This window comes from Strix uralensis, chromosome 19 (assembly GCF_047716275.1).
Source record: "Strix uralensis isolate ZFMK-TIS-50842 chromosome 19, bStrUra1, whole genome shotgun sequence".
Taxonomy (NCBI): domain Eukaryota; kingdom Metazoa; phylum Chordata; class Aves; order Strigiformes; family Strigidae; genus Strix; species Strix uralensis.
The window spans coordinates 13057929-13083295 of NC_133990.1; the positions used below are offsets into that span (position 1 = coordinate 13057929).

The 25367-nt window shown below is 38.0% G+C and overlaps 1 protein-coding gene across 4 annotated transcripts in view; it reads right to left on the reverse strand.

Moving 5' to 3' along the window:
- SMURF2 (SMAD specific E3 ubiquitin protein ligase 2) overlaps positions 1 to 25367 on the reverse strand; it is a 67242-nt gene that overhangs the window by 4074 nt on the left and 37801 nt on the right. For 3 of the 4 annotated variants that reach the window (XR_012631590.1, XM_074889550.1, XM_074889548.1), the window contains 15 exons: positions 24364 to 24497; positions 23103 to 23168; positions 19146 to 19230; positions 17759 to 17842; positions 16197 to 16399; positions 15940 to 16024; positions 13035 to 13193; positions 8520 to 8730; positions 6822 to 6925; positions 5179 to 5293; positions 4562 to 4740; positions 3945 to 4082; positions 3626 to 3746; positions 1990 to 2191; positions 51 to 126 (listed from right to left, as the gene is read on the reverse strand). Coding sequence is in view for 3 of the 4 variants with exons in the window: in XM_074889550.1 (XP_074745651.1) it covers positions 51 to 126; positions 1990 to 2191; positions 3626 to 3746; positions 3945 to 4082; positions 4562 to 4740; positions 5179 to 5293; positions 6822 to 6925; positions 8520 to 8730; positions 13035 to 13193; positions 15940 to 16024; positions 16197 to 16399; positions 17759 to 17842; positions 19146 to 19230; positions 23103 to 23168; positions 24364 to 24497 (1962 nt within the window). In the remaining variant the exon portion in view is untranslated. Of the gene's footprint in view, positions 1 to 50; positions 127 to 1989; positions 2192 to 3625; positions 3747 to 3944; positions 4083 to 4561; positions 4741 to 5178; positions 5294 to 6821; positions 6926 to 8519; positions 8731 to 13034; positions 13194 to 15939; positions 16025 to 16196; positions 16400 to 17758; positions 17843 to 19145; positions 19231 to 23102; positions 23169 to 23997; positions 24498 to 25367 lie in introns of all 4 variants that reach the window. The other variant, XM_074889551.1, reaches the window with a different exon arrangement.

Sequence of the window (25367 nt, forward strand, 5' to 3'; positions counted from 1 at the left end):
GCAGATTGCATTTATGTCAGGAAAGGAGGGGAAGAAAAAGAAAGTCTTACCAGGTATGAGCTTTCGGCAAATTATTAGTGCTGGCATCGATCTGGTGTATTGTAAATAGTCGTGGGCCTGCAGCACCTGAAAATTCAGAAAAGATCTCTAATACTACTCTATTGCATAATATGGTATTTCTTTGTTGCACTGCAACAACAAAAAACTAACTAAAACCACAAAAAAAGAGAAGCTATGCACAAAGAAAGCTGAAATCGTAAACAGGCAGGAAAAAACTTAAAACTCACAGTGCCTACCAGACAGATTCCTCCCCTCCACCCACACAGGATAACCATGCAGTTATTTAAACCTTCGAAAGATAAACAAGAACAAAGCACTGATAAGGAAGAATAAAACACCTGTTTTACATAGTGCACTGTATAATTCTATACAGTTTTTAATCGAATTTCTCTCACCTTTCCTAGAGAACAAAACACATGCAGCTGTATTTGTCCCCATTTTATAACAGGTCTTGAGTAGTGGCCGATTCCATTCAAATTCAATAGAGCGGTCACAATACCAACTTCTTGTGATTTTGTTAAATTAATCTGACGATACAGAGATCCCCTTAATCTCTCTGCTAAAGAACAAAGACTGCAGGACAGCAGTCTTTTAGACTTAGTATACGTTGAAGATTTCACAAAGGACAGCAAAGGTTACAAATGCCCTAACCTTAGTAAAACGAATTCTTGCCTGTGTAAGCAGACATTAAAGAATATAATCCACAGTCTTTCTCATGGGGACTCTGCTGTTAAATGTGAGCTGCTTGTGCTGTGTTAGTGCAACCTGGTCTAAAACCTGACAACCTTTATGTCCAAATCTGTAGGAAAGGAGGCTTCATTTGTGCACAGAAATACTTGTTTTACTAGTTTTACTAGTATAGTCATACTAAAGCCTGTAGTGCAGCTGACATTAAACTGCTATTACTGCCATCACCATTCTTCAAACAGCTCACTATTACAGTAACAGCATACACATCAATAGTGGGGTTAATGTAACTTTTAACTATTCTGACAGGGTTAACAGCTACACAGTTTGTCCCAAGTTCCTCCACCCTCCGCAATGTTATTTAAACACCACTTAAAGTACCAAACTTTGCTTAAAGTAATTGGGGTCTTAAAAAACCTCAATATTCCTGAGCTTCTAATGCACCTGAATATTTTTAGACTTCAAGAACAGAGGAAAAAGAAAACAAGGGCTTCTATCTGATAATGAAGGGATAACGAGGAAGAAACACTACAGCAACTGGCTTTTGTATGCGGCAGCTGTTACCACAGCGTTTGTGTTCTGATGGAATCTTCTACCTGTTAAAATGGTTTATGGGCAATGTTTTCCCTGGGCAGTTTTCTCTCATCTTGTGAGAGGGTAAAATTGGATAACTATCCTTAACAGAGCAGTATGGGCTGCAGCCAGAGCTGCTACACCAGAGACCCAGAGCTTCAACTGAAGTTCAGAAGACAGGCCAGGTCGGTAATTAAGGTGATTGTTTCTGAGGCCTGGGCTGCCTGTGATTATGTCACTCTTACAATAAAAGCAGTCAGCATTACGAAGTGCCTCTGCTGTCAGAATGGCAAGAACACTGCATGTTGGTGTTTCTGGTCCCAGAGCTGTACAGGTGATGAGGGCTTGTAAAAGACAGAAATTAAAAAACAGGTTTCTAGAAAAAACATAAGCAGAACCTCACCAAGATCTCTGCTGATCAGAACTTCTTGCCAGAGATGGAAGTGCAAAATTGAAACAAAAGAGCCATTTACAGCTGAATAACAAGGTAATAAACAACCACAAAAAAAAGACTATTTGTGATTGTTATTCATCAGACTATTAAAAATCGCTCTGAAAAAGTCACATTACAGCCCACCAGCCTCATTTTCAGCTAATGTTTCTGTGATGTGTCCTACTGCTTCCTCCAAGTACAGGCACTTTGCAGTTACTTCTGGAGAAACACATTACCTTGTAATGCCTTGAAGCCCTGCAGAGGCACTCTGGATGAGCCAGTCACAAACTGGAGAAGTCGGGCTCTCCTCTCTTCATCAAAAAACTCCACAGCTTTCCAGAACCATTTCACGATGTTGCTGTCTGGGGTACAGTGTTTTAACCTAGTATTTGCCTTCCAGTCATTAACATCAATTTTTCCCAGTCCACAAATGATGAGCTGTAAATTTAAAATATAATTATTTCATTATTGATCAAGAAAAATAGTTTTGGAGCTAGCCAAATGATGAATAACTGATTTTGAAAAAAATCGATAGATTTTATACCTAAGGCAAATTATAACCTCTCACTAATCTTAAGTAATGCAGAAATAAAACTTTTTTTTTTTTTTTTAAATCTTACTTTGTACGCAATCCACTTTTCAAATGGCCTCAATTCAAATTAAAAAATCAACAATTTTATAAGCTTATACAAAAGTGTCTTGAACTGTCAATTAAATAACAGAAGCACAGATCCTACCCATGTGGAAAGTGCATAATCCACACGTGAACTCAGTATTTCTTTCTGGAGCATAGCTAAGGGTGTAGTTTGGCTACTCCAACTCTGGACCCTCAAAAGTCATCTCGTTCTTGTCATACCACACACACATAACACAAATCAGACTTCTCTCTTGACAAAGAGCTTTCAGTGCTTCTAAAAATGGAGATCCACAATGGATCAGTTTAAGCTCAAAAGGAATATGATGATGAAGATTTTTTCTAGTGACTAAGAACACTGGATCTTCCCCTCTCTTACTCTGCATTTGCAAAATGATTCTGGGTTAACAGTATGGCTGGTTCACTGCTGTTGAATGAGAATATTCAGGCAAAAAGAAGAGCAATCACTAACATTCTAGTACAGTGAACAGAAGAAAAGCATGAATAATTTACCTTGTGGCCATTTTATATGGCAAAAACCCCAGCTCCACAGCTAACAGGCTGTATATTAGATTGCAGTTTTAAAACAAGCTTGGGATCTATGGGATTTGCCTTGAGAGGATATTGTTTGGATGCTGATCCTGACGTTTTGTAGCACATTTGTCGGTGACAGCACCAGACAGCACCTCCCCTTATGCTGTATTTACAGGGCCAATTTAGTCTGGCATAACTCAGGTCTGCAAAACCACACAGCTGCCCGACACCAGAGTCAGGGCAGTGTGCTGGAAGGGTTGGGAGCAAGTGGTAGGAGGTGGAAGGGAGTGACAGCCTATTTTCCTGGCAGCACTGAATTTAATATTGTGAAACTGCACCGTGAGAAATAGGCACCACCACCTCTGCTGGAGTAACACACTCTGAGACAACCCGAGGTCCTTGCAGTTACTTCTCAGTAGGTACAGCTGGGTTTTCAGGTATAGGAGAGGGTCTCCTCTTCCACCGCTTCTGCAGTTGCCATGAGACATCACCCTGAGAAACACTCTCATAGCTCTCACTGGAAGGTACACGCAGGCTCAGTGACTGCATGACCTGGTAACCCCTTATGCTAACTGTATTTCTTGCAACAGTGCACCTGCAAACCCCTAAAGCACTGGGGATACAACTTTGCACGTTACTCAGTCTCAGAAGAATGCCTCAGGCTTTTATTGTTACACTTGACGACATAACATTAGTGGACTGACCTCTAACTCTTTCTCATCAAATGTCTTCAGCAGATGTTGTGGGATTACTTCATTAAATCCCTTCTGTAGAGCCAGAAACTGAGCTTCAATTCCTCGTAAAAATCGCCAGTTTACATAAAGTCTGCAAGCAAGTGCAAATTGGTCTTGTGAAAGATCTATTCAAATACAATAAACCTGCAATTTATCCAGCCAAAAAAATGGCCTGACAGGAATACACACACCACCACCATTGCACTACCACTTGGAAAAAAACCGACACCATCAACTAGTTCAAATAAGTAAGAGTTCCTCCCCAATACAGGAAATATAAAAAAACTACCTGACATATTCCTTTTTGTTTTCCTCTGTCACGGGGATGCTTTTCCCATTGGGTTTCAGTTCATGTTGAATAATTTCCCCGTATGCGTTGTGTTCTACACAAAACGTATGGTCCAAGACTCCTGTGATATCATTCTCACTGGTGGAAAGAAATAAGCAAGTGACTCAGTGAAAACATATTCTGCAAATATATTGCAGCTGTAATAGATCTGACAGACGTCACAATTTAGTTTTTCAATATCATTCCAAATTACTGCTTGGAAGCAGAAAGTGAACACACATTTTTACTATGCTATATTTTAAAACCATTATCAAAGTTTCAATGTTATATTTTAATAACATGTTACTGTTAATAGTAGGCAAAACTAATAAATTAAAATGTACAGACTGAGCACTTTACATCTCAGTAAACATCTATCTCCCCCTGCCCCCCAATTTGAATACCTTGAGCATGTTAAGCCTTAAAGAAGCTAAATTGTGCAAGAAATATGTTTCTTAAATCTGCCTGAGCAAGAGATCAAAATGCACTTTGTTTATTTTCAACTGGATTTAGGAACATTATCACATGTTAACCAAGACAGAATTCCAACATTATAAGATATAATACACAGCACGTACAGTATCCAGACTAAGCTGTTATGAAGATCAGGGTCCACCAATTCCATATCATCCAAAGTAATTGGCTTCCCTAGCAACTGCTTATAGAAAGGCAACGTGAAGCCCCCATCAATATAGTGTCCGTGAAACACAGCCATCCCCATTATCCGTCCAACAAAATGGAAATATGATAAGTGTTCCTAGAATAGAAAGAGGAGACTAAGCCATTCAGCTAATAAGACATCCAGGTAATATCTGCTGAACATGAAATAAAATTTCAACACAAAGAAAAAAAAAACACAAAACAAAACCATATCCAGAGCTTTTTGTTTTGTTTGTTTTTATACACAGTACATTGAGTATATGGCTTCCAGTCCACAAGTCTTACTACTAAGAATCAAAATAAACTTAATTTCTCCCAAAGGAAACATAAATCAACATTTTACAGAAAATTAAGAACACGTTTGAGAAATTTCTTTGATCAGTACTAAGAAGAAATTATCATATTATTGCACAGATTCAGTCTTTAGCAGTACTAACATGAGGATTAGGTTCCTAAGTCTAGAACACTCCCCAGATGATGTACTTCATTTCTAGTCACAAAACGATCATTTACAAACTCATGTTACCAGTCCTACCGGGTTGACTGCAGAGTCTGGGTTGATTTGCAGTGTATAGATATCATCTCGGGAATATTGGAAGAGACCGTAATACGGATTCAACATTTCATGTGACAATAGGTAGAGCCACTCCCTGAAGAAAATAAAATGATTTATTGTGTAGACAAATGCATTCCTACACTGAGAATCTTTTCAAAACAGTGTGATTTTAGACATATGCATTCCTACACTGAGAATCTTTTCCAAGTAGTATGATTTTTTTAACCTTACTATTAAACGTGAAGGTAATGCTTAGGTAAGGCTGAAATCAGAATTATTTTTACTGGCTCTCTAACTACACAGCACCTGACAGCTGATGTATTTCCCAGCTTTCCAAGATTTTTTTTCTCCAGGTCACCTACTTCCAAGAGAGTTTCTGACTATGACTCTCCTTCAAACATTACACGCTGAGACAAGACACTGTATTCTGTTGACTCTATATACACCTCAGAGATGTTGGAGTCAAAGCTTTTAATACAAACCATCTTCAGGTAATGGATATATTTACTTAAAAGTTTTAATTACATGTTCACAAATCAGTAAATAATGGTCTAAGAAGTGGGAAAACTTTTAACAATTTCTAGCTTGGTCTTCCTGTATTCCCGAATGGAAGATGGCAAAGGCTCCATGGCATACAGACTCATAACAAAACCCATGTTGAAAAATACTAGCAGATACTTTGGAAAATAATGCACAATAGCATCTGTAACTTCTTTATTTTAAACACTGTTATTATCATCAAACAATTGAGTCAACAAGACTGTTTTACTAGTTATGGCTAATTAGCATGTTAAAATATTTGGGAATGGATGAAGTGAAAACTCCATTGGCCATTTGCAAACTCATGAAGACACATGCAACCTAACAGCCCAGGTCCCAGGGGTTACTTGCCATAAACCAAACCACAGACGCAGAAGATGGGCTGTTTGGGAGCATCGTCTGTACTTTGAAATGAATACTAATGGTAAAAAAGTGCAATACAATGCAAACAATGAGTCAACACTCATTTAGAGTAGATCCACAGGCCAGAGGTGGGGAATATTTTCAGTGAAGTAAACCAGCACCTGTGCAGCTGGCCAATACAGTTCCTAACGCTGTTTTAATATGTAAAGAAAATCTTCATACAATCAATAAATGTCACTTTTTCTAAGCAAGTGAAAATAACCCCAGACTACTGACAGACTCAAGTTGCCTACTAACTGCTAGTTTTTAACATTTTGCTTCTAACAGTAGCGAGAATTTGCAATAAAGCATATTTTTTTGATCAAAGTTCTGCCACAAAGCCAAGTATTTAGTGGTATAAATTCTGAGATACCCAAGCTTTACTAACCAAAGTACAGTAATCTCAATAGATACCAAAAGCCTGTCTCGCATATATGATAGATGTCTGTTACAATCTGTAACATGCATTTTGATTTGTTTCCAATAAATTAGTTTTCTTTGATGCAGTTTTTCCTTTAAAAGACTGTCTGAAAATATATATTCTTCTGACATACAATCTGTTACAGAAATAAATATGAGCAAGACTAATGTAAAAAGAAACAAAGCTGATACAAGGCTGGTTTAGGATTCAAAGCACAGATGTAGTTGGTGAGGGCAGAGACAGAGGATGGACTGTTTACCTGGCAACACCTCCATAATCAAGGCCTTCCTCCCCACGAAATTTTATCATTAATCGTTTCCACAGGTCTTTTGGCCTCATCTTCATGACTTGTCTGTAGGATTCCTGTAAACACATAGCACTTTCTTTTACTGACTGCTTTTTACAGACAAGAAGCTACGACTTTATTAGAAAATAGGGGAGTGTCAGACTCTGAGTCCAAAGGGGATACTATTAAAGGGGATGCCATTTTCCTAGATACTAACCAGTTTCTCAAATCACAGACTGTTACTTAGTTTTCCACAAACATGATAACACTTGTCAAATAAAACAGATGTGAGACGAATCACCTTCATTAAATTTCCAGAGGTGTACAGTGATCAGAACACTCTATCATTCTCACGTAACTTAAAATCTGTGTCAGTAAATTCCTTTTGTTTTGCATAAAGGCTTAATTTTTGCAGTCTGAAAACCAACAGTGGAGCTTCTGCTCTGGGTACAACACATGGGCAAACGTTCAAGAAGCATCTTAAGAACAGAAGCATCAATGTCATCCCAGCGCACCTACAGAATTATTCCTATCAGTAAGACTTCACCAAGAAGACATAAAAATAAAGCTGAAAGAGGCAAACCAAACGCTAATTCTTAGAAAGGAATTTTTTAAAGTTTGGTTTTTATTTATGTCTGGTATCAGTGCCCCAAACTTTGGCTTTGCAGAACAGAAGAGGTAGGTGTGTCTGGGACCCAGCATACTCAGCTTAGTTTTCAGAACAAGAACATTTTCGCTACAGTACAGCAGCCTTTCCTCCCTTTCTTTTTTAGTTGATTTGACTGTCTCCAAAGGGAAGACCAACACAAACCTTTCTTGGCTGGGAAAAAATGTGACAAAACAGCGGGGCCTATCACATTTGTGGGTAGGGTAAAAATGCAGCAGGGGTGGGTGGGATGGGTGCTAAAGTTCTCAAGAAGACAGACTGTTCTCCAGAAAAAGCCAGTGAATTGTAATTGAATCAATTCAGCAGAATTCTGCTGAATAATGTCACAAACTAAAATGCAGATATCCCACTGTGGGCATCTCGGGTCATTCAAAAGCCTAGACCATTCATAAAATCAATCTGATTCTGGGGCGAGAAAAAAAAAAATCAACCCAAATTGAGACAGATTTTGACACAGCGCTGAGGGATCTGGTGGAGTTGAGAACGGTCAGTGTGAGGTTAATGGTTGGACCAGATGATCTTCAAGATCTTGTCCAACCTAGATGATTCTGTGATTCTGTAAATAATCCAAACTCCAACGATGAATGCTATTCAATAGTAATTTTACTGATGTTACAATAGATGAAAGATCACTAATAATTGTTTGGTTTTCAAATTGTAACAGTCCCCCTGTAACAGACATCAGTGTTCTTATATTCAAGGAAGAAGTCAGACAGTATCTTCAAATACTTGAAGTGCTTGGACTCCTTCCTCAGTCCCTGACACAGTCTGTGTATCTTCAGCCTCGTTTTTCTTCTGTACAGGGTAAATACATCTACTTTAAGTACACAAGTGTTCTTAACATTCCCTTGAAATGCTTCCTCTTCCCATTCACCACCGGTAAAATTCCAGCTTTAACTCCAGACGTCAAGATTTCATCTAACTGAATGACTTCTTTAGACAGTTATGAACACCCCTCCTCCCCTTCCCTCAATGTTAAGAAATGGGTCAAATTCTCAAATTACCTCAAAAATCTCTTCCCTGGAGACCTCAATACGACAATGGCCAGCTTGAGGTTGCTGCTGTGACAGCTCTTGCCTCAGGATCTTGAGTTTCTGCACTAGGTCTCGCTTGTACCTTGGCACAGTCAGACACTCTGCCTCATCTGGAAGCTGACACAGGGACACTACCTGCTGCTGCTGCTGGTGTTGCTGATCTTTAAGTTGATTCTGGCGGCTAGAAACAAACACAGCTGTTTGCAGATATTCAAGTCACATGTCCCCTATTTTCTTCAGATGTTTCTTAAAAGGTTAAATCTTTGTAACTAAACTACTTTCAATTTACTATATTATTACTGTGATTACACTAAAAATGTCCGGATCTAGTAAAAAATAAATTCAGAGAGATTTTATACTGACTAAAGACATATGCTTCTGTCTTTCTTGGCAACTATCAGTTGTTTTTAGGGTTTGTTATTTCTATTAGTACTACTCTACAAAGTACGTCAAAGGTTACAGCACTATATAATAAGGTATTATCCACACAATTTTACTGCTAAGCTGCTGACACTGAATTTCTCAGATACCATTTCCGTATTTCCTTTGCCTGTTTTGCCTTCCTCCATTTTAAAATTCAGGGATCTGCCAAACACTATGCCTCTAATCTACAGTCAATACCATAGTCTGTTTTAAATGGCTTGTCTGAAAAAGAGTAAGCTTACAAAAAGATGTTTGTACTGGCAGCTTGGGAAGGACCTTGTCCCTTGTACCTGGCCTAGTCTGGACCACAGGAATGTGGGAGTTCACATGTAACTAATTGGCACAGATAAACAAGTATTTTTACTAGCAATTCTAAGAGATTTTGTAAATCTAACTTCTTACTAGGAAAAGTAAATTAATCGTGTTGCAGAGATGTCCTCTCTTGTCTTGTTTCTTGTACACAGTAAGTGGATATTTTTATAGCTTTTTAGTATGGCATTTCCAAACAACACAGAATAAAAGCTGTACTTTACCTAAACCATGAGAAAAATATCTCTGTGTGGAACACATGAGAATACCCTAAATTTACTGGATAAATAAAAAAGGTTATTCAGAATGTTTTCTGAATAAGAATTTCAGAAATAAGAAATTCAGAATGTTTTCTAGTGGAATGTTAATAAATAGCTTTTTTCAACATCAGAGACCAAAAAAATATTAGATGGGACCAAACACAGTTTTAGTATATTTTAAAATTTCAGCCTATTGTCTGTTTTGAAACAAGGTCTACTAGAAAGCTCTCCCAGCCAACCAAAAATCACCTCCAGCAGGCTTTCAGCACAGGAACATTCAGAGTTGGCAATTAAAAAAAGGGGTAGGGGGTGCCCAGTTTGCCTAGTGGTTCTGAATAGCTATTCTGTTATTTGCAAACCTTCTATTTAAAGGAGTTTTGCATAAACCATCCTCAAGGGAAACTAACACCAGGTGACCAGGAAATCTTTATCAGTAGTCTCACAAGCCTAACATTTAGAAACCCCTGCAATGGCACACATTGTAGATTACTTCAGCAATAACTCAAAGCTTAATATCACTAATAATACCTCTTTACTCCCGGGCTCTAAGATGGGAATAGCGCACAAAAATCCTACTCTGTTACTATGTCCTAGGACACAGAACTTCAGAAGTTAGCTTAATGAATGCTGTTCGTTTCACAGTGTTACACTGTTTGCTTCTGTTGTTTCTTTAAATAAGGCTACCTTAACTTTATTTGCAAGCTGTTCACACTGGTCTTACAATAAACTACTGTCATTTTAAGTCATTCCTGAGAAACCAAGTCATTACAATAGAGACACACACTAGATGTGGTTCCAGAATACGTCTCTGTGTCATTTGTGTTACGTGCATGGCAATTCCTTTTCACTTGTGATTAGTTTTAAATATGGATCTCACTAAAACTGTATTTGCTTGATGTACATATTAAAGCAAAATCATCGTTCTATCTTCTGAACTTTCTAATTCCATAAGGACGAGCATGTGAAAATATTCCTTGTATATGCCTACCAGGTCATCACTATATACTGAAGTGAGCATATGTTCATATTACCTTCAAGAGTAAAAAAAAGACACAGTCCCCTAAACACAAAGCCAGTCAACGGCAGTCTTAAAGAAAATGTAAGCTTTGAAGTGAGCATGAACTTAAGATCTATGCATCCATTGAACCAATCTAAAATGGGGCAGTACTAGGAGAAATATATAACGCCACCCTCCATATCAGACTAGAAATATTCAGTGCAGTATTAGCTAAACTATTTGCCGTGCTTAAAGTAATTAAATTTAATTTCTTAGTTTGTTTTCACAGCTGAATGACTATGCTTGATTCTGTATAATGCTTGAAGAACCTAAGTACTTCTCAGGTGCCATAACTATCAAAACCTGTCACAAACTCTTAGTCAATATTTTCACACAGAACTGTGTAACAAGCGTGATTATTTTGATAACTTACAATGTCATCACCAGAAGAACAAACTGCTTTACTCAGTTCGATAGAAAAGTCAGTATCACTGAAAATAAACTTTTTGTTACACCTTTGAACCTAAAGCACTATCACATCCATCCCACCCAAATACTAAACTTATTTCTCAGATAATGTACAAAATGACAGGCCTAAGGCAAACTTTTTTTTTTTTAAAGAACAAATAAGGAGTTGGGCTTAAGGCGGGGGGGTGGGGGTGGGGGGAGAAGATTTCACATATCCTGTTTGGTGCAGTAAAAGAATAAACACCAGAAAAGATTTATCAGGCAGCAAACTTTGCTGATGACACTGTTGGTTGAATTTCTGAAATCCTTCCCTAATGAAAGACAGATGTACAAATGAAAAACTTAAGCACACTGTGGTAGTACTTTAAGTTTAAAGAAATGCAAAATAGTTCTGTGATTCTGGAACTTGAAAGTCAAATTGGATTTTCTAGATAACAAAGCGGGCTATGTATTTGCCCTCCACAATACATGTAGAACGAGCCACTGTGACCCTCCAGCCATTTAAAAATAAACCTACCTGTGAAAGACAGTTTTTCAAATATTGTCCAGTTAACTGAATTTTCTACAGTTTAAGAATTGGACTGTTGTGGCTAAGAGGGTCTGAAGGTTTTCTTTGGGTAAAATATCTAAATCTGAATTAATTTAATGAACTTCTCTGTGTTTCAAACACAAACATGCTCCTCCACTGATAAGTTTTTTTCAAGATCATGTTCATTTGAAACTACCAATTTAAATTCAGCTAAAATTAGTAATGATTTCTTTGTTTTAAATTAAAAAAAAAGATCTAAAAGTGTCTGGATGATGGGAGCTTACTGAAGTTCTGTAGTAAACACATATATAACCAATGATTTCTCTAAACAAAATAGATATTCGTGCATAGACTCTTCTCCCTCTTAGAGTGTTAAGTTCAAATGTATATTGGGCAGACAAAGGCTAGCCAGCTTTATGTATTACACAAAAGATATGTTGACCTCCTGGATATTACTTTCCGTTCCTCTGTTTTGTCTTTTCAGTGCTTGTTCCCATTTTCCTTCCTTCAGCTTTTCTTCCCAATGATTCACTTCCTTAAAAGGACTATTCCTCCTACTTACTCCTTGCCCAGGGCTGCATGACTTTCTATCTAACCAACTCTCTTCATTGTTTCTTCCACTTAACACCTACTCAATACTTTACGGGTGTTTTCCAAGAGTATTAAAAGGTGTTAGTAGGAGAAACAAGAGAGTCAAACTCCCAAATAGCTTGGACCAACTGATAGCCATGTCTACGCAAAAAAAAAAGAAGAAATGTTTGTTTGCTTTTTGTTTTCCATTTTTAGTAGAAAATTCCCCAGTGTGAAATGAGTGCCGAGGGAATAAAAACAAGAGCCAAAATTCTTTTGAGTTTCCCCTTCTCTTTTAAAAAGTGCAGTATGAAAATGTGGTATCAAAACACTAAGGCAGAAAAATACAGTTCCTATTTTATTATTTTTGTAAAAAATCCGAGTTGATTTATTGGGGTCTTATTTTGAGAACATCGCAACTAGTCTTACTCTAAAACTGAAGGTAGGAGCTGAATTATTTCTCCTTTATTCCAGAATGGTGGGGTACTTGTGCACCTTTAGGTAACTCATCAGTATCTCACTGGCTACTGAATGCAATCTCCTGCTTTAAAACAAGTTCTCCATAACTGAAAGTAGTATGAAGTATAAAGAAAAGGAAAGAAAGTGTCTCTCTCGCTGTGAAAAGATTCTATGGACCAATCTTTTCCAGCAGACAGCACTTGCTTCCTCTCCTGCTGCCCCCAACCCCTGGCATCACAATAGCCACATTCCTGCCTAAATGCTGCTAGAGATTTTTTTTTTAAAGAAATATCAAACCTGTCTTCTTTGCTATGTAACACAGTAAGTTGGTAGTATGTTAAAGAACAACACTACTATACTTTAACTACTACTCAATGGCAGAATACATCGTGATATAAAATCTAGCACCCCTCAAGGGTCACTTTCTTTCCTCTATTACACTCAACACGTGCCTGAGACTTAAGACTTACTTTAAGACTAAATGCAAGTTAGCAGATAGGCGTGGATCTGTAAACTGCGTTGTCCTGTTGTTATGGTCAACAAAATAAACTCTGCCTGTTGCTGTATTTCGGATCTCCCATCCAGGAGGCAGTGGACCAAGCTCTTCACAATTGATGTTGCTAAGATCCCTGTGAAAACAAATATAAAATGAAAAATACCTCAGCATTTGGCCTCTGAGCCAAACAAGCGTAAATGTAACAGAACAATTCCATGAAGTCTGAGAAAATGTATTGTTTCAGAAACTTGATCTGTTCAGCTGGAATCTCTACTCCCAAGGTGCAAGCCCACCAAAGAAAAAACACACACCCCTGAACACATGCCGTGGGGAAGAAAAATTCTTATCAAATAACCTTCATTTTTACAAACTAACTTCAGATGGTAAATTAATACAGGCTTAAAACAAAAATAAAGACCACTGCCATATTTGCCAAAATGGAATTGCAGTTCTACACCAATTCTGACAGAAAACATTTTTAAAACAACATTAGTCATGTAAGGAACTCTGAATCACACTTTAAAAAGTCCTACAAAACAAAACTGTAGTTCTGAAGAGTTATACTTTCCATGAAGAATTACACATGGGATGTGTGTATGGCACAGTTTTACCCCAAAATCCCAAGTGCTAGTGGGAAGGAAACAGCTCTCTAACAAAATATTTCAAATAAAATATTATATTAACAATGACTCAGCTCCGCACTGAGCAATGGAGAGATAGCTTAATTGGTCTCAAGAAAATTCTGCTGAAAGTAGGAAGATGTAGATTCATTCCAGAGGTTCACTGAAAACAAATATTAGTCTTCAAAAATGTACACTTACTGATTCTTCATGTATATAGTTCACACCTCAGATACACCTTTAAAAAGAGCTGCACTTGACAGTGTGAGGTAAGTGTTCAGATCTCCCAGTATCAGGTGAGTTGAGGGGAGGAAAGAGCCAAGGGACAGAATGGCTAAAAAGATGCCTTCTGCAGGGACTCAAAGGCTGAGAAGCCACTAATGGAAATAACAAGGCTCTGGGATTGAACTTCTGCTGATACTGCCCATATACACCCTCTGCTGAACTTCAGGGCTTACTTTTATTAACTAAATGACTGCGGCATATTAGCATAAAAATACAATATTCCTTAGAAATGACACAAAACTCTTATCCTCATGCAAACAGCCAAGTTTTGTTCTCGGACACACTCATGCAGATTCTGCTGCCACACCTAAGAGCAGTGCTAATTTAGATTTCATACAAAACTATTACACCGCAAACTTAATGATTAGATTTTAATATTTTTTTTTTCAGAGAAGTCCAGTTTCTAGCTTTGTATAATACTCAAGTCATGGACTTCCTAATGCACAACTGCCAGCTGTATCGCACCCTCAAGCCTGCAGATAATGCATCAAAGCAAAGTATATTCTCGTAACACAAAAATAGTAATAAAACCAAAAGAATCATTCAAAAATGCAATGAAGTTATGGCCATGAGGCACTTTGTCCTTGCTGGGATATCCACTTCCATTGCAATGAACACCAGCAGCGACTGACAAAGTTGCTACAGTTCTCAAATGCCAACACTGGCTGCCAGGGTCAAACTACACACGCTATTTTACACTAGCCACAGACTTTAGGAGGAGGCAATCATTTTCAACAGGATTTCTCATTTTTTTAAAAGAGCAATCAGAAGCTAACAGTAATTTCCATTATCCTTCTTTCCTTTCAAACACATCAGAAATAATCACATAAACAATCATGTACAATATGTACACATGTGTATTGTGTAAATAAGGACACTAAACTAAAAGGACACTTCAGATTTATTCTCTCTTCAGTGCTGAGATAGCTGCAACAGAAATAGCAGTTTGAGAACTTTAATCACAGGTCAGTCTCTCTCAGCTTCTCTATCCATTTGTCTCTCTCCTCCATATTCTTTCCTATTTATAGGCTGCTAATGAGGTGCTTGAAAGCATATATGATTGCTCAAGGAATATCCACGTTAGAGCATTATAAAGAAAATAAATATTAATTTTGGCTCTAACAGGAAGCCTGCTGTAAAAAAACTTGTGCATTTTTAGATGTTTGCTACCATATTCAAATTTTAAAAAATTTTTAGATAATTTTTTAAAAAAACCCCATCACCCTGGCACTTCAAACAGCTCACCATTTCTGCTTCCAGGCTTTTTATGACCCAGTGTCTCCAATTAGTTTCTTAAAAATGTACCAAGTTCCCATTCCTTGAGTAAATTATGTTTGGTAGTCTGAACATGGGACAATAATTCTCACAGACAAATAAACTTAAGCTAATTCGATGATGAGGCTGTAGCTCACTACAAATAGTAGTAAAACATACAAGGGCATCCACTAGATTTTCCAGGTTTTCCCCTTTGTCTGCTCCTCCATCAAAAATGATCACATTTGTCCAGCCTATCTGTCACAAAGTTCGTTTTTCATAAATATATGCTGTCAATTTCCCAAGTCTTGTTAACTTCCGAAGCCTGAATTAAAAATCAAAACCAACCCAGTTTTCCCTGAAGTATCTCAATAAATCTAAATTTTTGAAAGTGCTCAGGATCCTACTTTGTTTCATTATTTTTCCAGAGTATTAAAACCTGGACTTGGCTATAATTCTATGCAAGATCTAGAATCAGTTAACTATAGCTGTTTTCAAAACACCACCATGATTTATTTCTTGAATTTCCATCTTTGCATTAAAATAACAACTTGAAGAACTGAGGAGGAGAGACTAATTTATTTTGATGAATGACTTGTTAAAATGACATATTAGGGGCCAAGGGTCAGAAATACAGTATTAGACAGAGAAAACTCTGAGGAGAGTACTGCTTAAACTGTTTTGATTTGCCACCTTAAGGATACTTCCATTGTTTCTTACCTAGGTACTCTTGGATCGTGCCACGTGCTAACACCAGTCTGAGTATGCAGAAAATAGACCTGACCCTGCTGAGTTGTCCTTTGCTCTGTGAAATCAAAATAAATGAGTAACTATAAGAACAAAAACTGCAACGCAAAACACTCACAAAGACTGATTTCCCCAAACTAAGGAATCAAAAGGATCTTGCACACAAGAAAACACAACCCATTTTCCCAGTTTCTTGGGACCTACAATTAAAAAACTTTTAATTTGCATACCATATCCTTCAGGTAAATCAGGAGGAGTGTGCAAGTGTGTCCTGCTCATGTAATTTCTGTGCCTCTGTGACCTGACTCTCCTCTCTGCCAGGCGGGGATCCGACGACTGCCCGCAGGTCGCACCATTCGTTCCTGTAATTGGAGTGTTCTCGTCCACAAAACAGCTCAGCGGTCTGCCTGGACTGGAGTATTCAGATGCTGGCCTGTTGGAAAAAACGTGAAAACTGCATTGCTGACTGGACACGGGGCTACACAACACACTGTACAGAAGCTTCATCTAAGAGCTCTCAGAAAATCTTTGTGGACAGCGGAACTGAGCAGCTGACTTGTCGAGCAGGATACCTCAATGACAGGCAGAAAGCTGCTGTTCTGCACTCACTGGTTCATCCCGGAGTAATGAGTAAACCCCCTCAACTTCAGGTCTGACCTGACACTTAGTATATGATGCTGCAGGATCAAGATCATATCAAATGCTCACAGGATTAGTTTCTTACACAGAGTGCCAAGAGCAAAATTATTTTCTTTTTTTTAAATGAGCATCATAGAGCTCAAACTTTCTCACCTTGTCTTCATATAGCTGAGGACGTGATCAGGCCTTGTTATTCCTTCTAATTTTTAAGGAAAGTTATAGGCAATGCTGGTGAAAAAGGGCTAAGCATGATAAAAACCAGTTGCTCTTGAGAGCTCGACTGCAAGAGGAAACATTGAATTATGTGGGTTTGTATCTCAGTGCTACTTTCAAAAGGATTTAAAATGGGTTAAAGGGGGATTGATAAGGATGCAGGAAATTCCCCATACAAATAGATCTTGCATTTGTTTTTCTACTGTAAATGTGTCTAGAGCTTAGAATAGGTATTTTAACATACCAGGAAAAATACAGATAGGTAAATTAAAAAGCTCACTTGAAAACTGCAAATATATCAGAGCTGGCAGCGTTAACAGTACAGATTATTTTAAGTCAAATATATCCATACAGAGACTGCAATAATATTTATTGAGGATGGAAGAGACCGTCTGCAGGCACAGACGGTCTGCGGAAGAGTCTGAAAAATATGCAGTGACACTGTCTACAATTCAGGTAACAGCAAAACTGGTTTGAGGAACAGCTTCACAACACACATCTACAGTTATTAGAAAAGGTGATCGTAATGATTTTGAAATACGCTCTGTAACAATCAGCTTTAAAATTTCTGTATTACATGGTCATAGCATGTACACAGACAACATCTGTCAGCTATTCGTGATCTCCTTTCTTCATCCCTTATGATGTCTGCACATTGTAACGTCTGGATTTATAGAGTTCTATCCTAGCAGCTCTGTAAGAAAACAAAGATGCCAGTACGAGTGAGGAAAAAAAATCTAGTCAGAATGATTGTTCTGAGTTAAATATTAGGTAGACTGAAGGAGTTGGATGTTAGAGAAGAAATGCATACAGTGTTTGCAGAGTGACTCTGAGGAATGCTGAATACCCATGTTAGAGCCACTTAGAATCACTTGTGCTCAGCACTCCTGGTCAGCAAGCAAACTTCATCACACGCACAGCGTCCTAAACAATTTCTTACCGTGTTGGTCGCTCCCACTGAGTTGTTCGTGTAATATGATTTAAATACTGGATCCTTCCAGAAGCAGTCCTCCGCTCCTCCCACCTAGAATTCAGACATTGAGAGATAAGGCAACGAGCGGTATTTCCAGGAAACCAGGGCACAAAATGTTTCCAACATAAATGCCAACTCAGGAAGACTTACACTATTATGAATCATGTTAGCTGAACAAGGTAACAGGAAACAACTGAAAGTTCAACTCAGAATTGATTTTACGTATTCTTCCCTTGAAACCAGGCGTACCATTAACAATATCACACCTTCATATTCAATAACTATTTGAATTATAATTAAATCCAAATAGCCATATACAGAAACTCTTGAAAACATCATGTTTAATAATGTATTTAACTTTTGACCACTGATTCTAATAAGTGCTTTCATAGATCTTCATGCACTACTTGCTTTCATTAAAAAGTCACCTTCAAATAACATGACTTTAATTATGATCACTTTTACACTCCAAAATACACAAGACTATACAGCTAGCTTTGCAGTTACACAATTAAGTAAGCAATATTTATACAAGGAACATTTGGAAGTGAAAATTTAAAAGCATTTTCAAAAATGTTTTTGACTTCTCCAGACTCCAAATTAACAAAAGAATGCTGTTTAGGACTTAGATGATAATTTACATTTCAAAATTCATCATCTAAAAAATCAGTTTCTCCTGTCTTTACCTGCCAAGAATCACATTCAGAAGGTCTGTGTTTGCTCTGAAAAAGCTGATGACAGCACCAGAACCTAAAACAGAGCATTTTTCTGTATTCGCTAAACTGGTTTAGGTGTTAATGATGTCATTAAGTCTCACAGGGACAAATCAAAATCCTAAACCCAGCCTTTGGCAGGTAAATACAGCAAGAACTCAGGCTCCATTACCTTTTCCAATCATGTTTTCTTCGCTGTGATTTACATGGAAGAAAAAGTGATCTATTTTTATAATAGCGTATGCCTCTGCACAGTGCTGAAGGAGGCAGCCAGGCCTGTGTGTTCACTACCTTGCTACGAAACTACTATATGGATGAAGTCAGTTTGCTGGCTGTGATTTAACATTATATTAGTTTATCAGTTCTATAATTTGAAAGGCATATGTTTTCTTAGACAAGTTTTTGGTTTTTTTTTTTTTTTTTTTTAAACACATTTATTCATATATGCCACCTCCTGTTTTCCAGGAAGAGGCAAGACAAGGGTCAAACTATCCTGTGTATCTCCTCCTCCTAAATTCAAAATGGTAGAACTCTGAGCGCGAGAATAAAAATAAATTAAGCTATTTGTACACTGACTTGTCATTACTACAGAAGGCTGTTGTATGAACTCTATTGTTTACATCACAGTGATGTCAGCTTACCCATCTGGTAAATCATTATCAAATAACCGACTGCAATCCACAACTTGTCCTCCTGTGCCTATTCGGTCTCTGGACTGAAGACTTACTATTAAGATAATAAAAGAATTATTAAAGATGTGACATCTGAATGCAAATTACAGTTATATTTGAAAGAGAAATGGTACAACTTGAAGGACTAAACTGATCCATGTTCTTGATATTTTTTCCTTCCCACAAATCAAAGAGTTACGCACAAACAGTGTATGTTTTCACACATGTAATTCTCTACATCTTCAAAAAAGTTAGTTTACAAAATATGAATGCAAGTTAAGGCAGGAAAAGAAGTTAACTCTGAAGCTGTCATTAACTTTTCTCCATACGAGATGGACTGTGACACTCATGTGGTGGCAGCAGGGTGGCTAACCTCATGCGTTGCTGGGACAGCAAGCAGGGCAGTGCTGGTGCCTCACTTGCACTGCTAACGGTAGAACTGCTAATAGAGCTAAAATACGAAATTCCTGGATGTATTTGACTCCTCCTTATGTATTTTGTGTACACATGGGATTCAACACACATGTACACACACGCGAAAAAAACCCAGGCAAAATTTATTCCTAGAAGCACTACACGTTTGGTTTATTGGCTTCTTTCAAACAGCAGTGGTATGAAGTCAAATGCAATTCTCTCACAAAGCAGTGCTCAGCACCCTGAAAAGCCCTTACTGCCCTCAACAAAACCGTATCACTTTTTTTTAAATGTTAATTTTTAATTTTTCCATGTTTCATTGTAATGGATATTTATGCCTGAAGCTTTTGTACTACGATTATGAAAACAAATTTTTTTTAAGGCAGCTTTTGTTCCCAATATCATAATTTTCAAGTGTCCAATATGATAATTTATGATACTTGTGTTCCTGTGGGGTTGGGGTTTTTTTTGATGTTTTGTTTTGCCTTTAACAATAAAATGGTTGCTTAAAAACCTCAATACGTGCTGTGGCACACATTTCTTGAGGTGGCACTACTGTACCTCTGGACAACTGTCTTCAAGTCCTATTTATGGATGCAGTAAAATAAACTTACAGACCTTAAGCTAGACACAACCAAACTTTTCTCAAGATGACAAAGTTAAAAAAGATGTAGTAGTACTGGCAGTTTTTGCCAGAGTCCAAGTTTTCAACAACAACATGTTTTGAAGCTTAGGATTTTCAGCCTCCAACAGATCAACCCAGGGAGCCCTGCAGAACCTTATTGCTTTATTCCTAATCAATATTAACTCCTAGTCTTCCATGAACACTAACACTACAAAGCAACTTAGAGGGAAAGATTTAAATTTAATTTCAACCAAAACAAAATCTTAGCTGATGTATTTATTCTGCAACAAACCCACACATTACAAGTTCACATTGTTGCATGTAGGCAAGGTTTGGCAAGCAATACACACAGACAAAAATGAAACTGAACAAAGGCAATTACCTCCTCTTTGCCTATGTGAGGATCAAAATTTGTGCACGGCTTCATATTGTAATGAGTAAGGACTCATTTTTTCTGCACCGCCACATCAGAAATAAAATGGTGGCACAGAAGACAGCTGCAAGATTAAGACACAGTTCAGGTGCCCTTTACATCCACTGCTCACAAGCATCCCCTTTTCTTCCCCCCTTTGAAGATAACCCCAGGTATTTAAAGGATCCCCTTGCTCTTTGTCCCAAATTATAAAGGCATACCCACTGTGCACTTGATTTGTATGGTTATCATTTGCTGAAGGTATCAATTACATTTTAATATTGTTTTCCAATCTTGCATAGCCTCTTAATTTAAGCCGGTTTATCATTAGAAGGACTGAGAGTCTATTTATAACTTATATTATCTTCCTACTTTTAATCAAGATTTCTCCACCATGTAACTACTGCAGTAGAATTATCTAGTTTTACTTAGGCTCATTCACCCATTCATCGGATGCCATTAGTGAAGAAAGATTAAAATATACAGAAATTAATAACGACAATTTAAATTAAAAAAAGACAGAAGTCTCTGGAATCTTACCAAGGATACATTAAATTAAAACACAGCCATGACTGAGGAAACCTGACCTTTCTGATAACAACAGCGGAAAGCAGAACATACAGATTTGTTCTCAGTCTCCGCTGTAACCTGACAAACTCTGTTTTTTCTAGGTTCAGTGCACAATCCAGCAGCTCCTGATAATTAGGGACAGCCCCAGCAGCATGCCAAAAGAGCTAAAGCTGCTTTGGCTATGCCACTTTTCATGATCACATCAGGATAAGCCAACTGGTCAGTCTAGTTTATGGCCACAGTGCTGACTAGTTATCTCTGACAACTAGTTATCTCTGAAGTGTATTTGCCATGCCCACACTGCATGGTATTTGCCCCAGGCTTTCCACCCAGCATCCCAAGAGCCTTGAGACCTTTCTGCTTTGGGGTGGGGTTTGGGGGTTTTTTGCTTGTTTAATTAACGTTAGCATTCTCAAGTCATGATGACAAGGATGCATGTTGCATACTCTGGAGGGCAGCATGAGAGCACGTCAGGGTGTGAGGGTACAGTCCCTGCTAGTGTCATGTCTGAAGGGCTGCTATGGGCAGAGCAGATCTCTGCTGCTCAGAGCAGACCCTGAACAAGCTCTCCTGTCAGCTGAGCTCAGCTTCCTCTTAAAAGGAAGCCCACAAACAAAGTTTTATGCATACAGCATGGATAATCAGGGGACCAGTATACCGGCACAAAACCCAAAAGCAAACCAAACTGACAACATAACACCTAGAAAACCTAAACACCTTACAAAAATTACTTGTTTTATCCTTCTCTTCTGTGCAAGCTCACATGGAAAACTGAATATTCAAGACGGTCTGAAGTGTCGGCAACGCACTTACGATTCCACATTTCTACCATCATTTGACTCTTGTGCCACCTCACTCTTAACACTGTGCAAACACTTGCAGATCAGATGCTAGACAGATGGTTAGAGCAACATCAAGAGGTAAAGTGCCAGGTATTATTCAACAGAACACTTTGAGAAAAGCAAACAAATGCACTGAAGCCCTTATTTGCTGACTGATATTTCAATAGTTTTCCCTGGCTGACAAAACAAGAATGCTGCTTGGATATTATTTGAACTAGGAACTGAACATAAAACTGAGCATGCAAATTCACTTTTCTTTCCCCCGTGTCCAAATATTCTTATTAACACCTTGCCATAAAAATAAAGATCTCCTTACCCTGACCAACTTTTTTTTTTGACTTCTTAAGTGACCTACTGCAAAGGCTGCCTTCTGAAACAACTTACAATGCACCACCAAGAGAATGCTTATGAAGTTTTTTGTGGATACTGGTTTTTCAGTGTGCCAGCTTCTTTTTAATTCTTAAGTTATTTAAGGTTTAGGAGTTAGCAGAATGACAAAGCACAGCTTTACAGAGATTGGTGACAGACTTGTTAATAACCCGTGAAAACACAAAATGAATTGACCAAGTCATCCCAGACAGCAATTCACTCCTGTTACAGCAAGATGTTTTAGCCTTTTGCAAAACCTACAGGAAGCACAGCTTTGCTGGAACTCTCCATGGCCAAGAAATTTGTATTCGTATTCAGTTTTTCGCAGGGAGTTCTGGTTCAAGTTGTCACCGTTCTTTACAGTGAAATTAAAAACTTTCTAAATAAATTTGGTATTATCTATGGTCTTATCTGTCCCAACACATATAATAATATTGGGGGGGGGGGGGGGGGGGGGGATTTTTTGGGGGTGCTTTTTATTTTGTTGATTGGGTCTTTCTGGTTTTGTTTGTTCAGGTTTTTTTTTTTTTATTCTCTACATACACACTTCTAGCTTGAGCTCCAAAAGGCTCTGGCAGTAAACACTGAATTTGAAAAAAAAAAAATTTCCATACAGGAAACTGACATATAGGAAGAGTATTTCTATAATTACTATTAAGCTCCAAGAGAACTAAAAGATAAAAACCCTTACTTACCTACTATCTGTCCTCTAACAGTATCGTTGTCATTTGGCCCAAGCTTGCACAGATCCAACCTCTGATCTATGAAACAAGGACACAGAGCCCAAGTCATACAATATTCTGCTGCCTTTGAAAGGCTCACTGAAGTACCATCAGAACAAAACTCAGCCTAACGTAAGATAGTTAAAACTTCAGGAGATGGGGGAAGGGAAGCAAAACTAAAAGTCTTCAGCCAAGACTTAATTTTTCATAATTTTAAATCAGAAACCAAGACTAGAGTACTTTTGATTTAACATTTTTCCTACTTCACAAAGCTCTTCTGCTGAATAGGAAATGACATTATCCTAGATTGGATGTCTAACGTGATTGTAACAAGTATTTTGAACTCTCTTCCCTTGTGGAGACAAGCCTTTGTCATAATCCACTTCCAGTTCAACACTCATATTAGTACAGCACAGAGCTAACCTGCAGCATCAATCCACACGTTCCACACTAAATAGAACTGCATACAACTGAGCCAAGCACAATGCACTGAAGCACTAATCCAGTGACAAATATTTAAAAATGAGAACTTCAGTTATGCCTTTATCACCAAGGAACCTGTTATTTATGGTAAAATCACAACGCTTCTCTACCACCATGTCACTTTTTTCTTTTCTTTCCTTTTTTTTTTTTTTAAGTTATCTGTATAGCCAAGCACTACTTTTGCATCACAGTGCAGCAAATCTTGTTCAGCAGTAAATGGATAATGAGAAAACAGCATCTTACATGTTAATTAACTTTTGAAAAAGTAAATATGAAGTGCTCAGAGTGTTATAAAGCACTTAATATCTTATGACAAAGTTCACTAATTAATTCTGAAGGCACATTCATTTTTAAACTACAAAATTTGGCTTCAAGATAGATTTACCTTTTTGTTTACCCCTTAAGACTTGCATTTTTGAAGGTCATAAAAAGATAATTTGGAAGTAATTAGAATCCATCTTCCTTTGGAAGTGCAACACAGTAAGTTCTGTCTTGACAATCCGCAACCAGACTGCAGCACTGAAGTTACCATTGTCTATGGTAATGGACAAAGGAGTTGAAATGCCAACAGCAAGTTACACTCTTTAACCTACTTGTGCTACCCTCAGCCACAAAACACAAACTACCAAACCAGTTGGAATATACAAGCTTTACAAAAACCAGCAAAAACCAGTTAACTGTCACTCTTCAAAAGTCTGTGCATGAAAGTTTGGTCTGAAAGAGAAGAAACTCTAGTCTTTAGCTTACTTACAACCAGTGTCTTTAAGGCGGTTGATTGCGTTTGAAAGAAGTCTCACACAACCCAGAAAACCAGCTCCCTGCTTTTTATGAATTTTCTTGTGATTCCACACACTGATTGTTATTGAATCCGACTTCCCAATATATCTGAAAAATGTAGAAGAACAGTACTGTGAATGGCACTTACTGAATACTTTGAAGATGCTCCAGAAATCACCTTGGGGAAGAAAAAGATTATCAACCATTACATTAAAAATTTAACACACACTGTAGCAGCAAGAGCCAGTAAGTCATCTTCAGATAAGATGTACACATTATACTTTAATGAAAGCATGTCTTATGAAGGAGTTTACTTGAATACAAACTAATCTAAAACCCTGATTCTGGAAGAAGGCATTCATGTGAATCCACAGTCTCCCGAAACCCGTTTAAAACAGCAGCATGAACAGGCTCGGGGCTAGCCCGGTGACCACATCTCTTCAAGCAGTTACAAACGTGCTTAGATTCATGCCTAGGCTCAGCCTAACCAAAGAGAATGGCAATGCTCATGGCAGCGTGTGTTTGTGAGCAGCGCTAGCAGGCAGAGCGCTTCAGATGCCAGGACAGAGACTATCAGTTTAGCATTCCTTTCCAGCACTTCATCTGGTGCTGCTTTTCAGGTTACTCCTCCAACCACTGGCAATGCAAGTCACCCTCACTTAGAGCTCTTCCGAGCTCTCAGGGGAAATATAAAGCAAACCTAAGTTACGCATCTGCAGTTAACAAATTTCTGGGAAGCCAATTTACTATTAAGAAAGCTTCAGAAAGGCCCTGTTTATAACATCCATTTCATATTATGAATGTGACCCGTTACAAAAAGGTCATACAGTATCTTGGTTGAGATGTGCCACATTCCCCTCCTGCTCACACGTGGACTGCCTCCTCACAGCATTACCACAGAAATGCTTCACAAAACCTAGATCTGCATTTCACCAACTTGGGGAAACCTGGACACTGTGGGCTATTTTATTTTTGCTT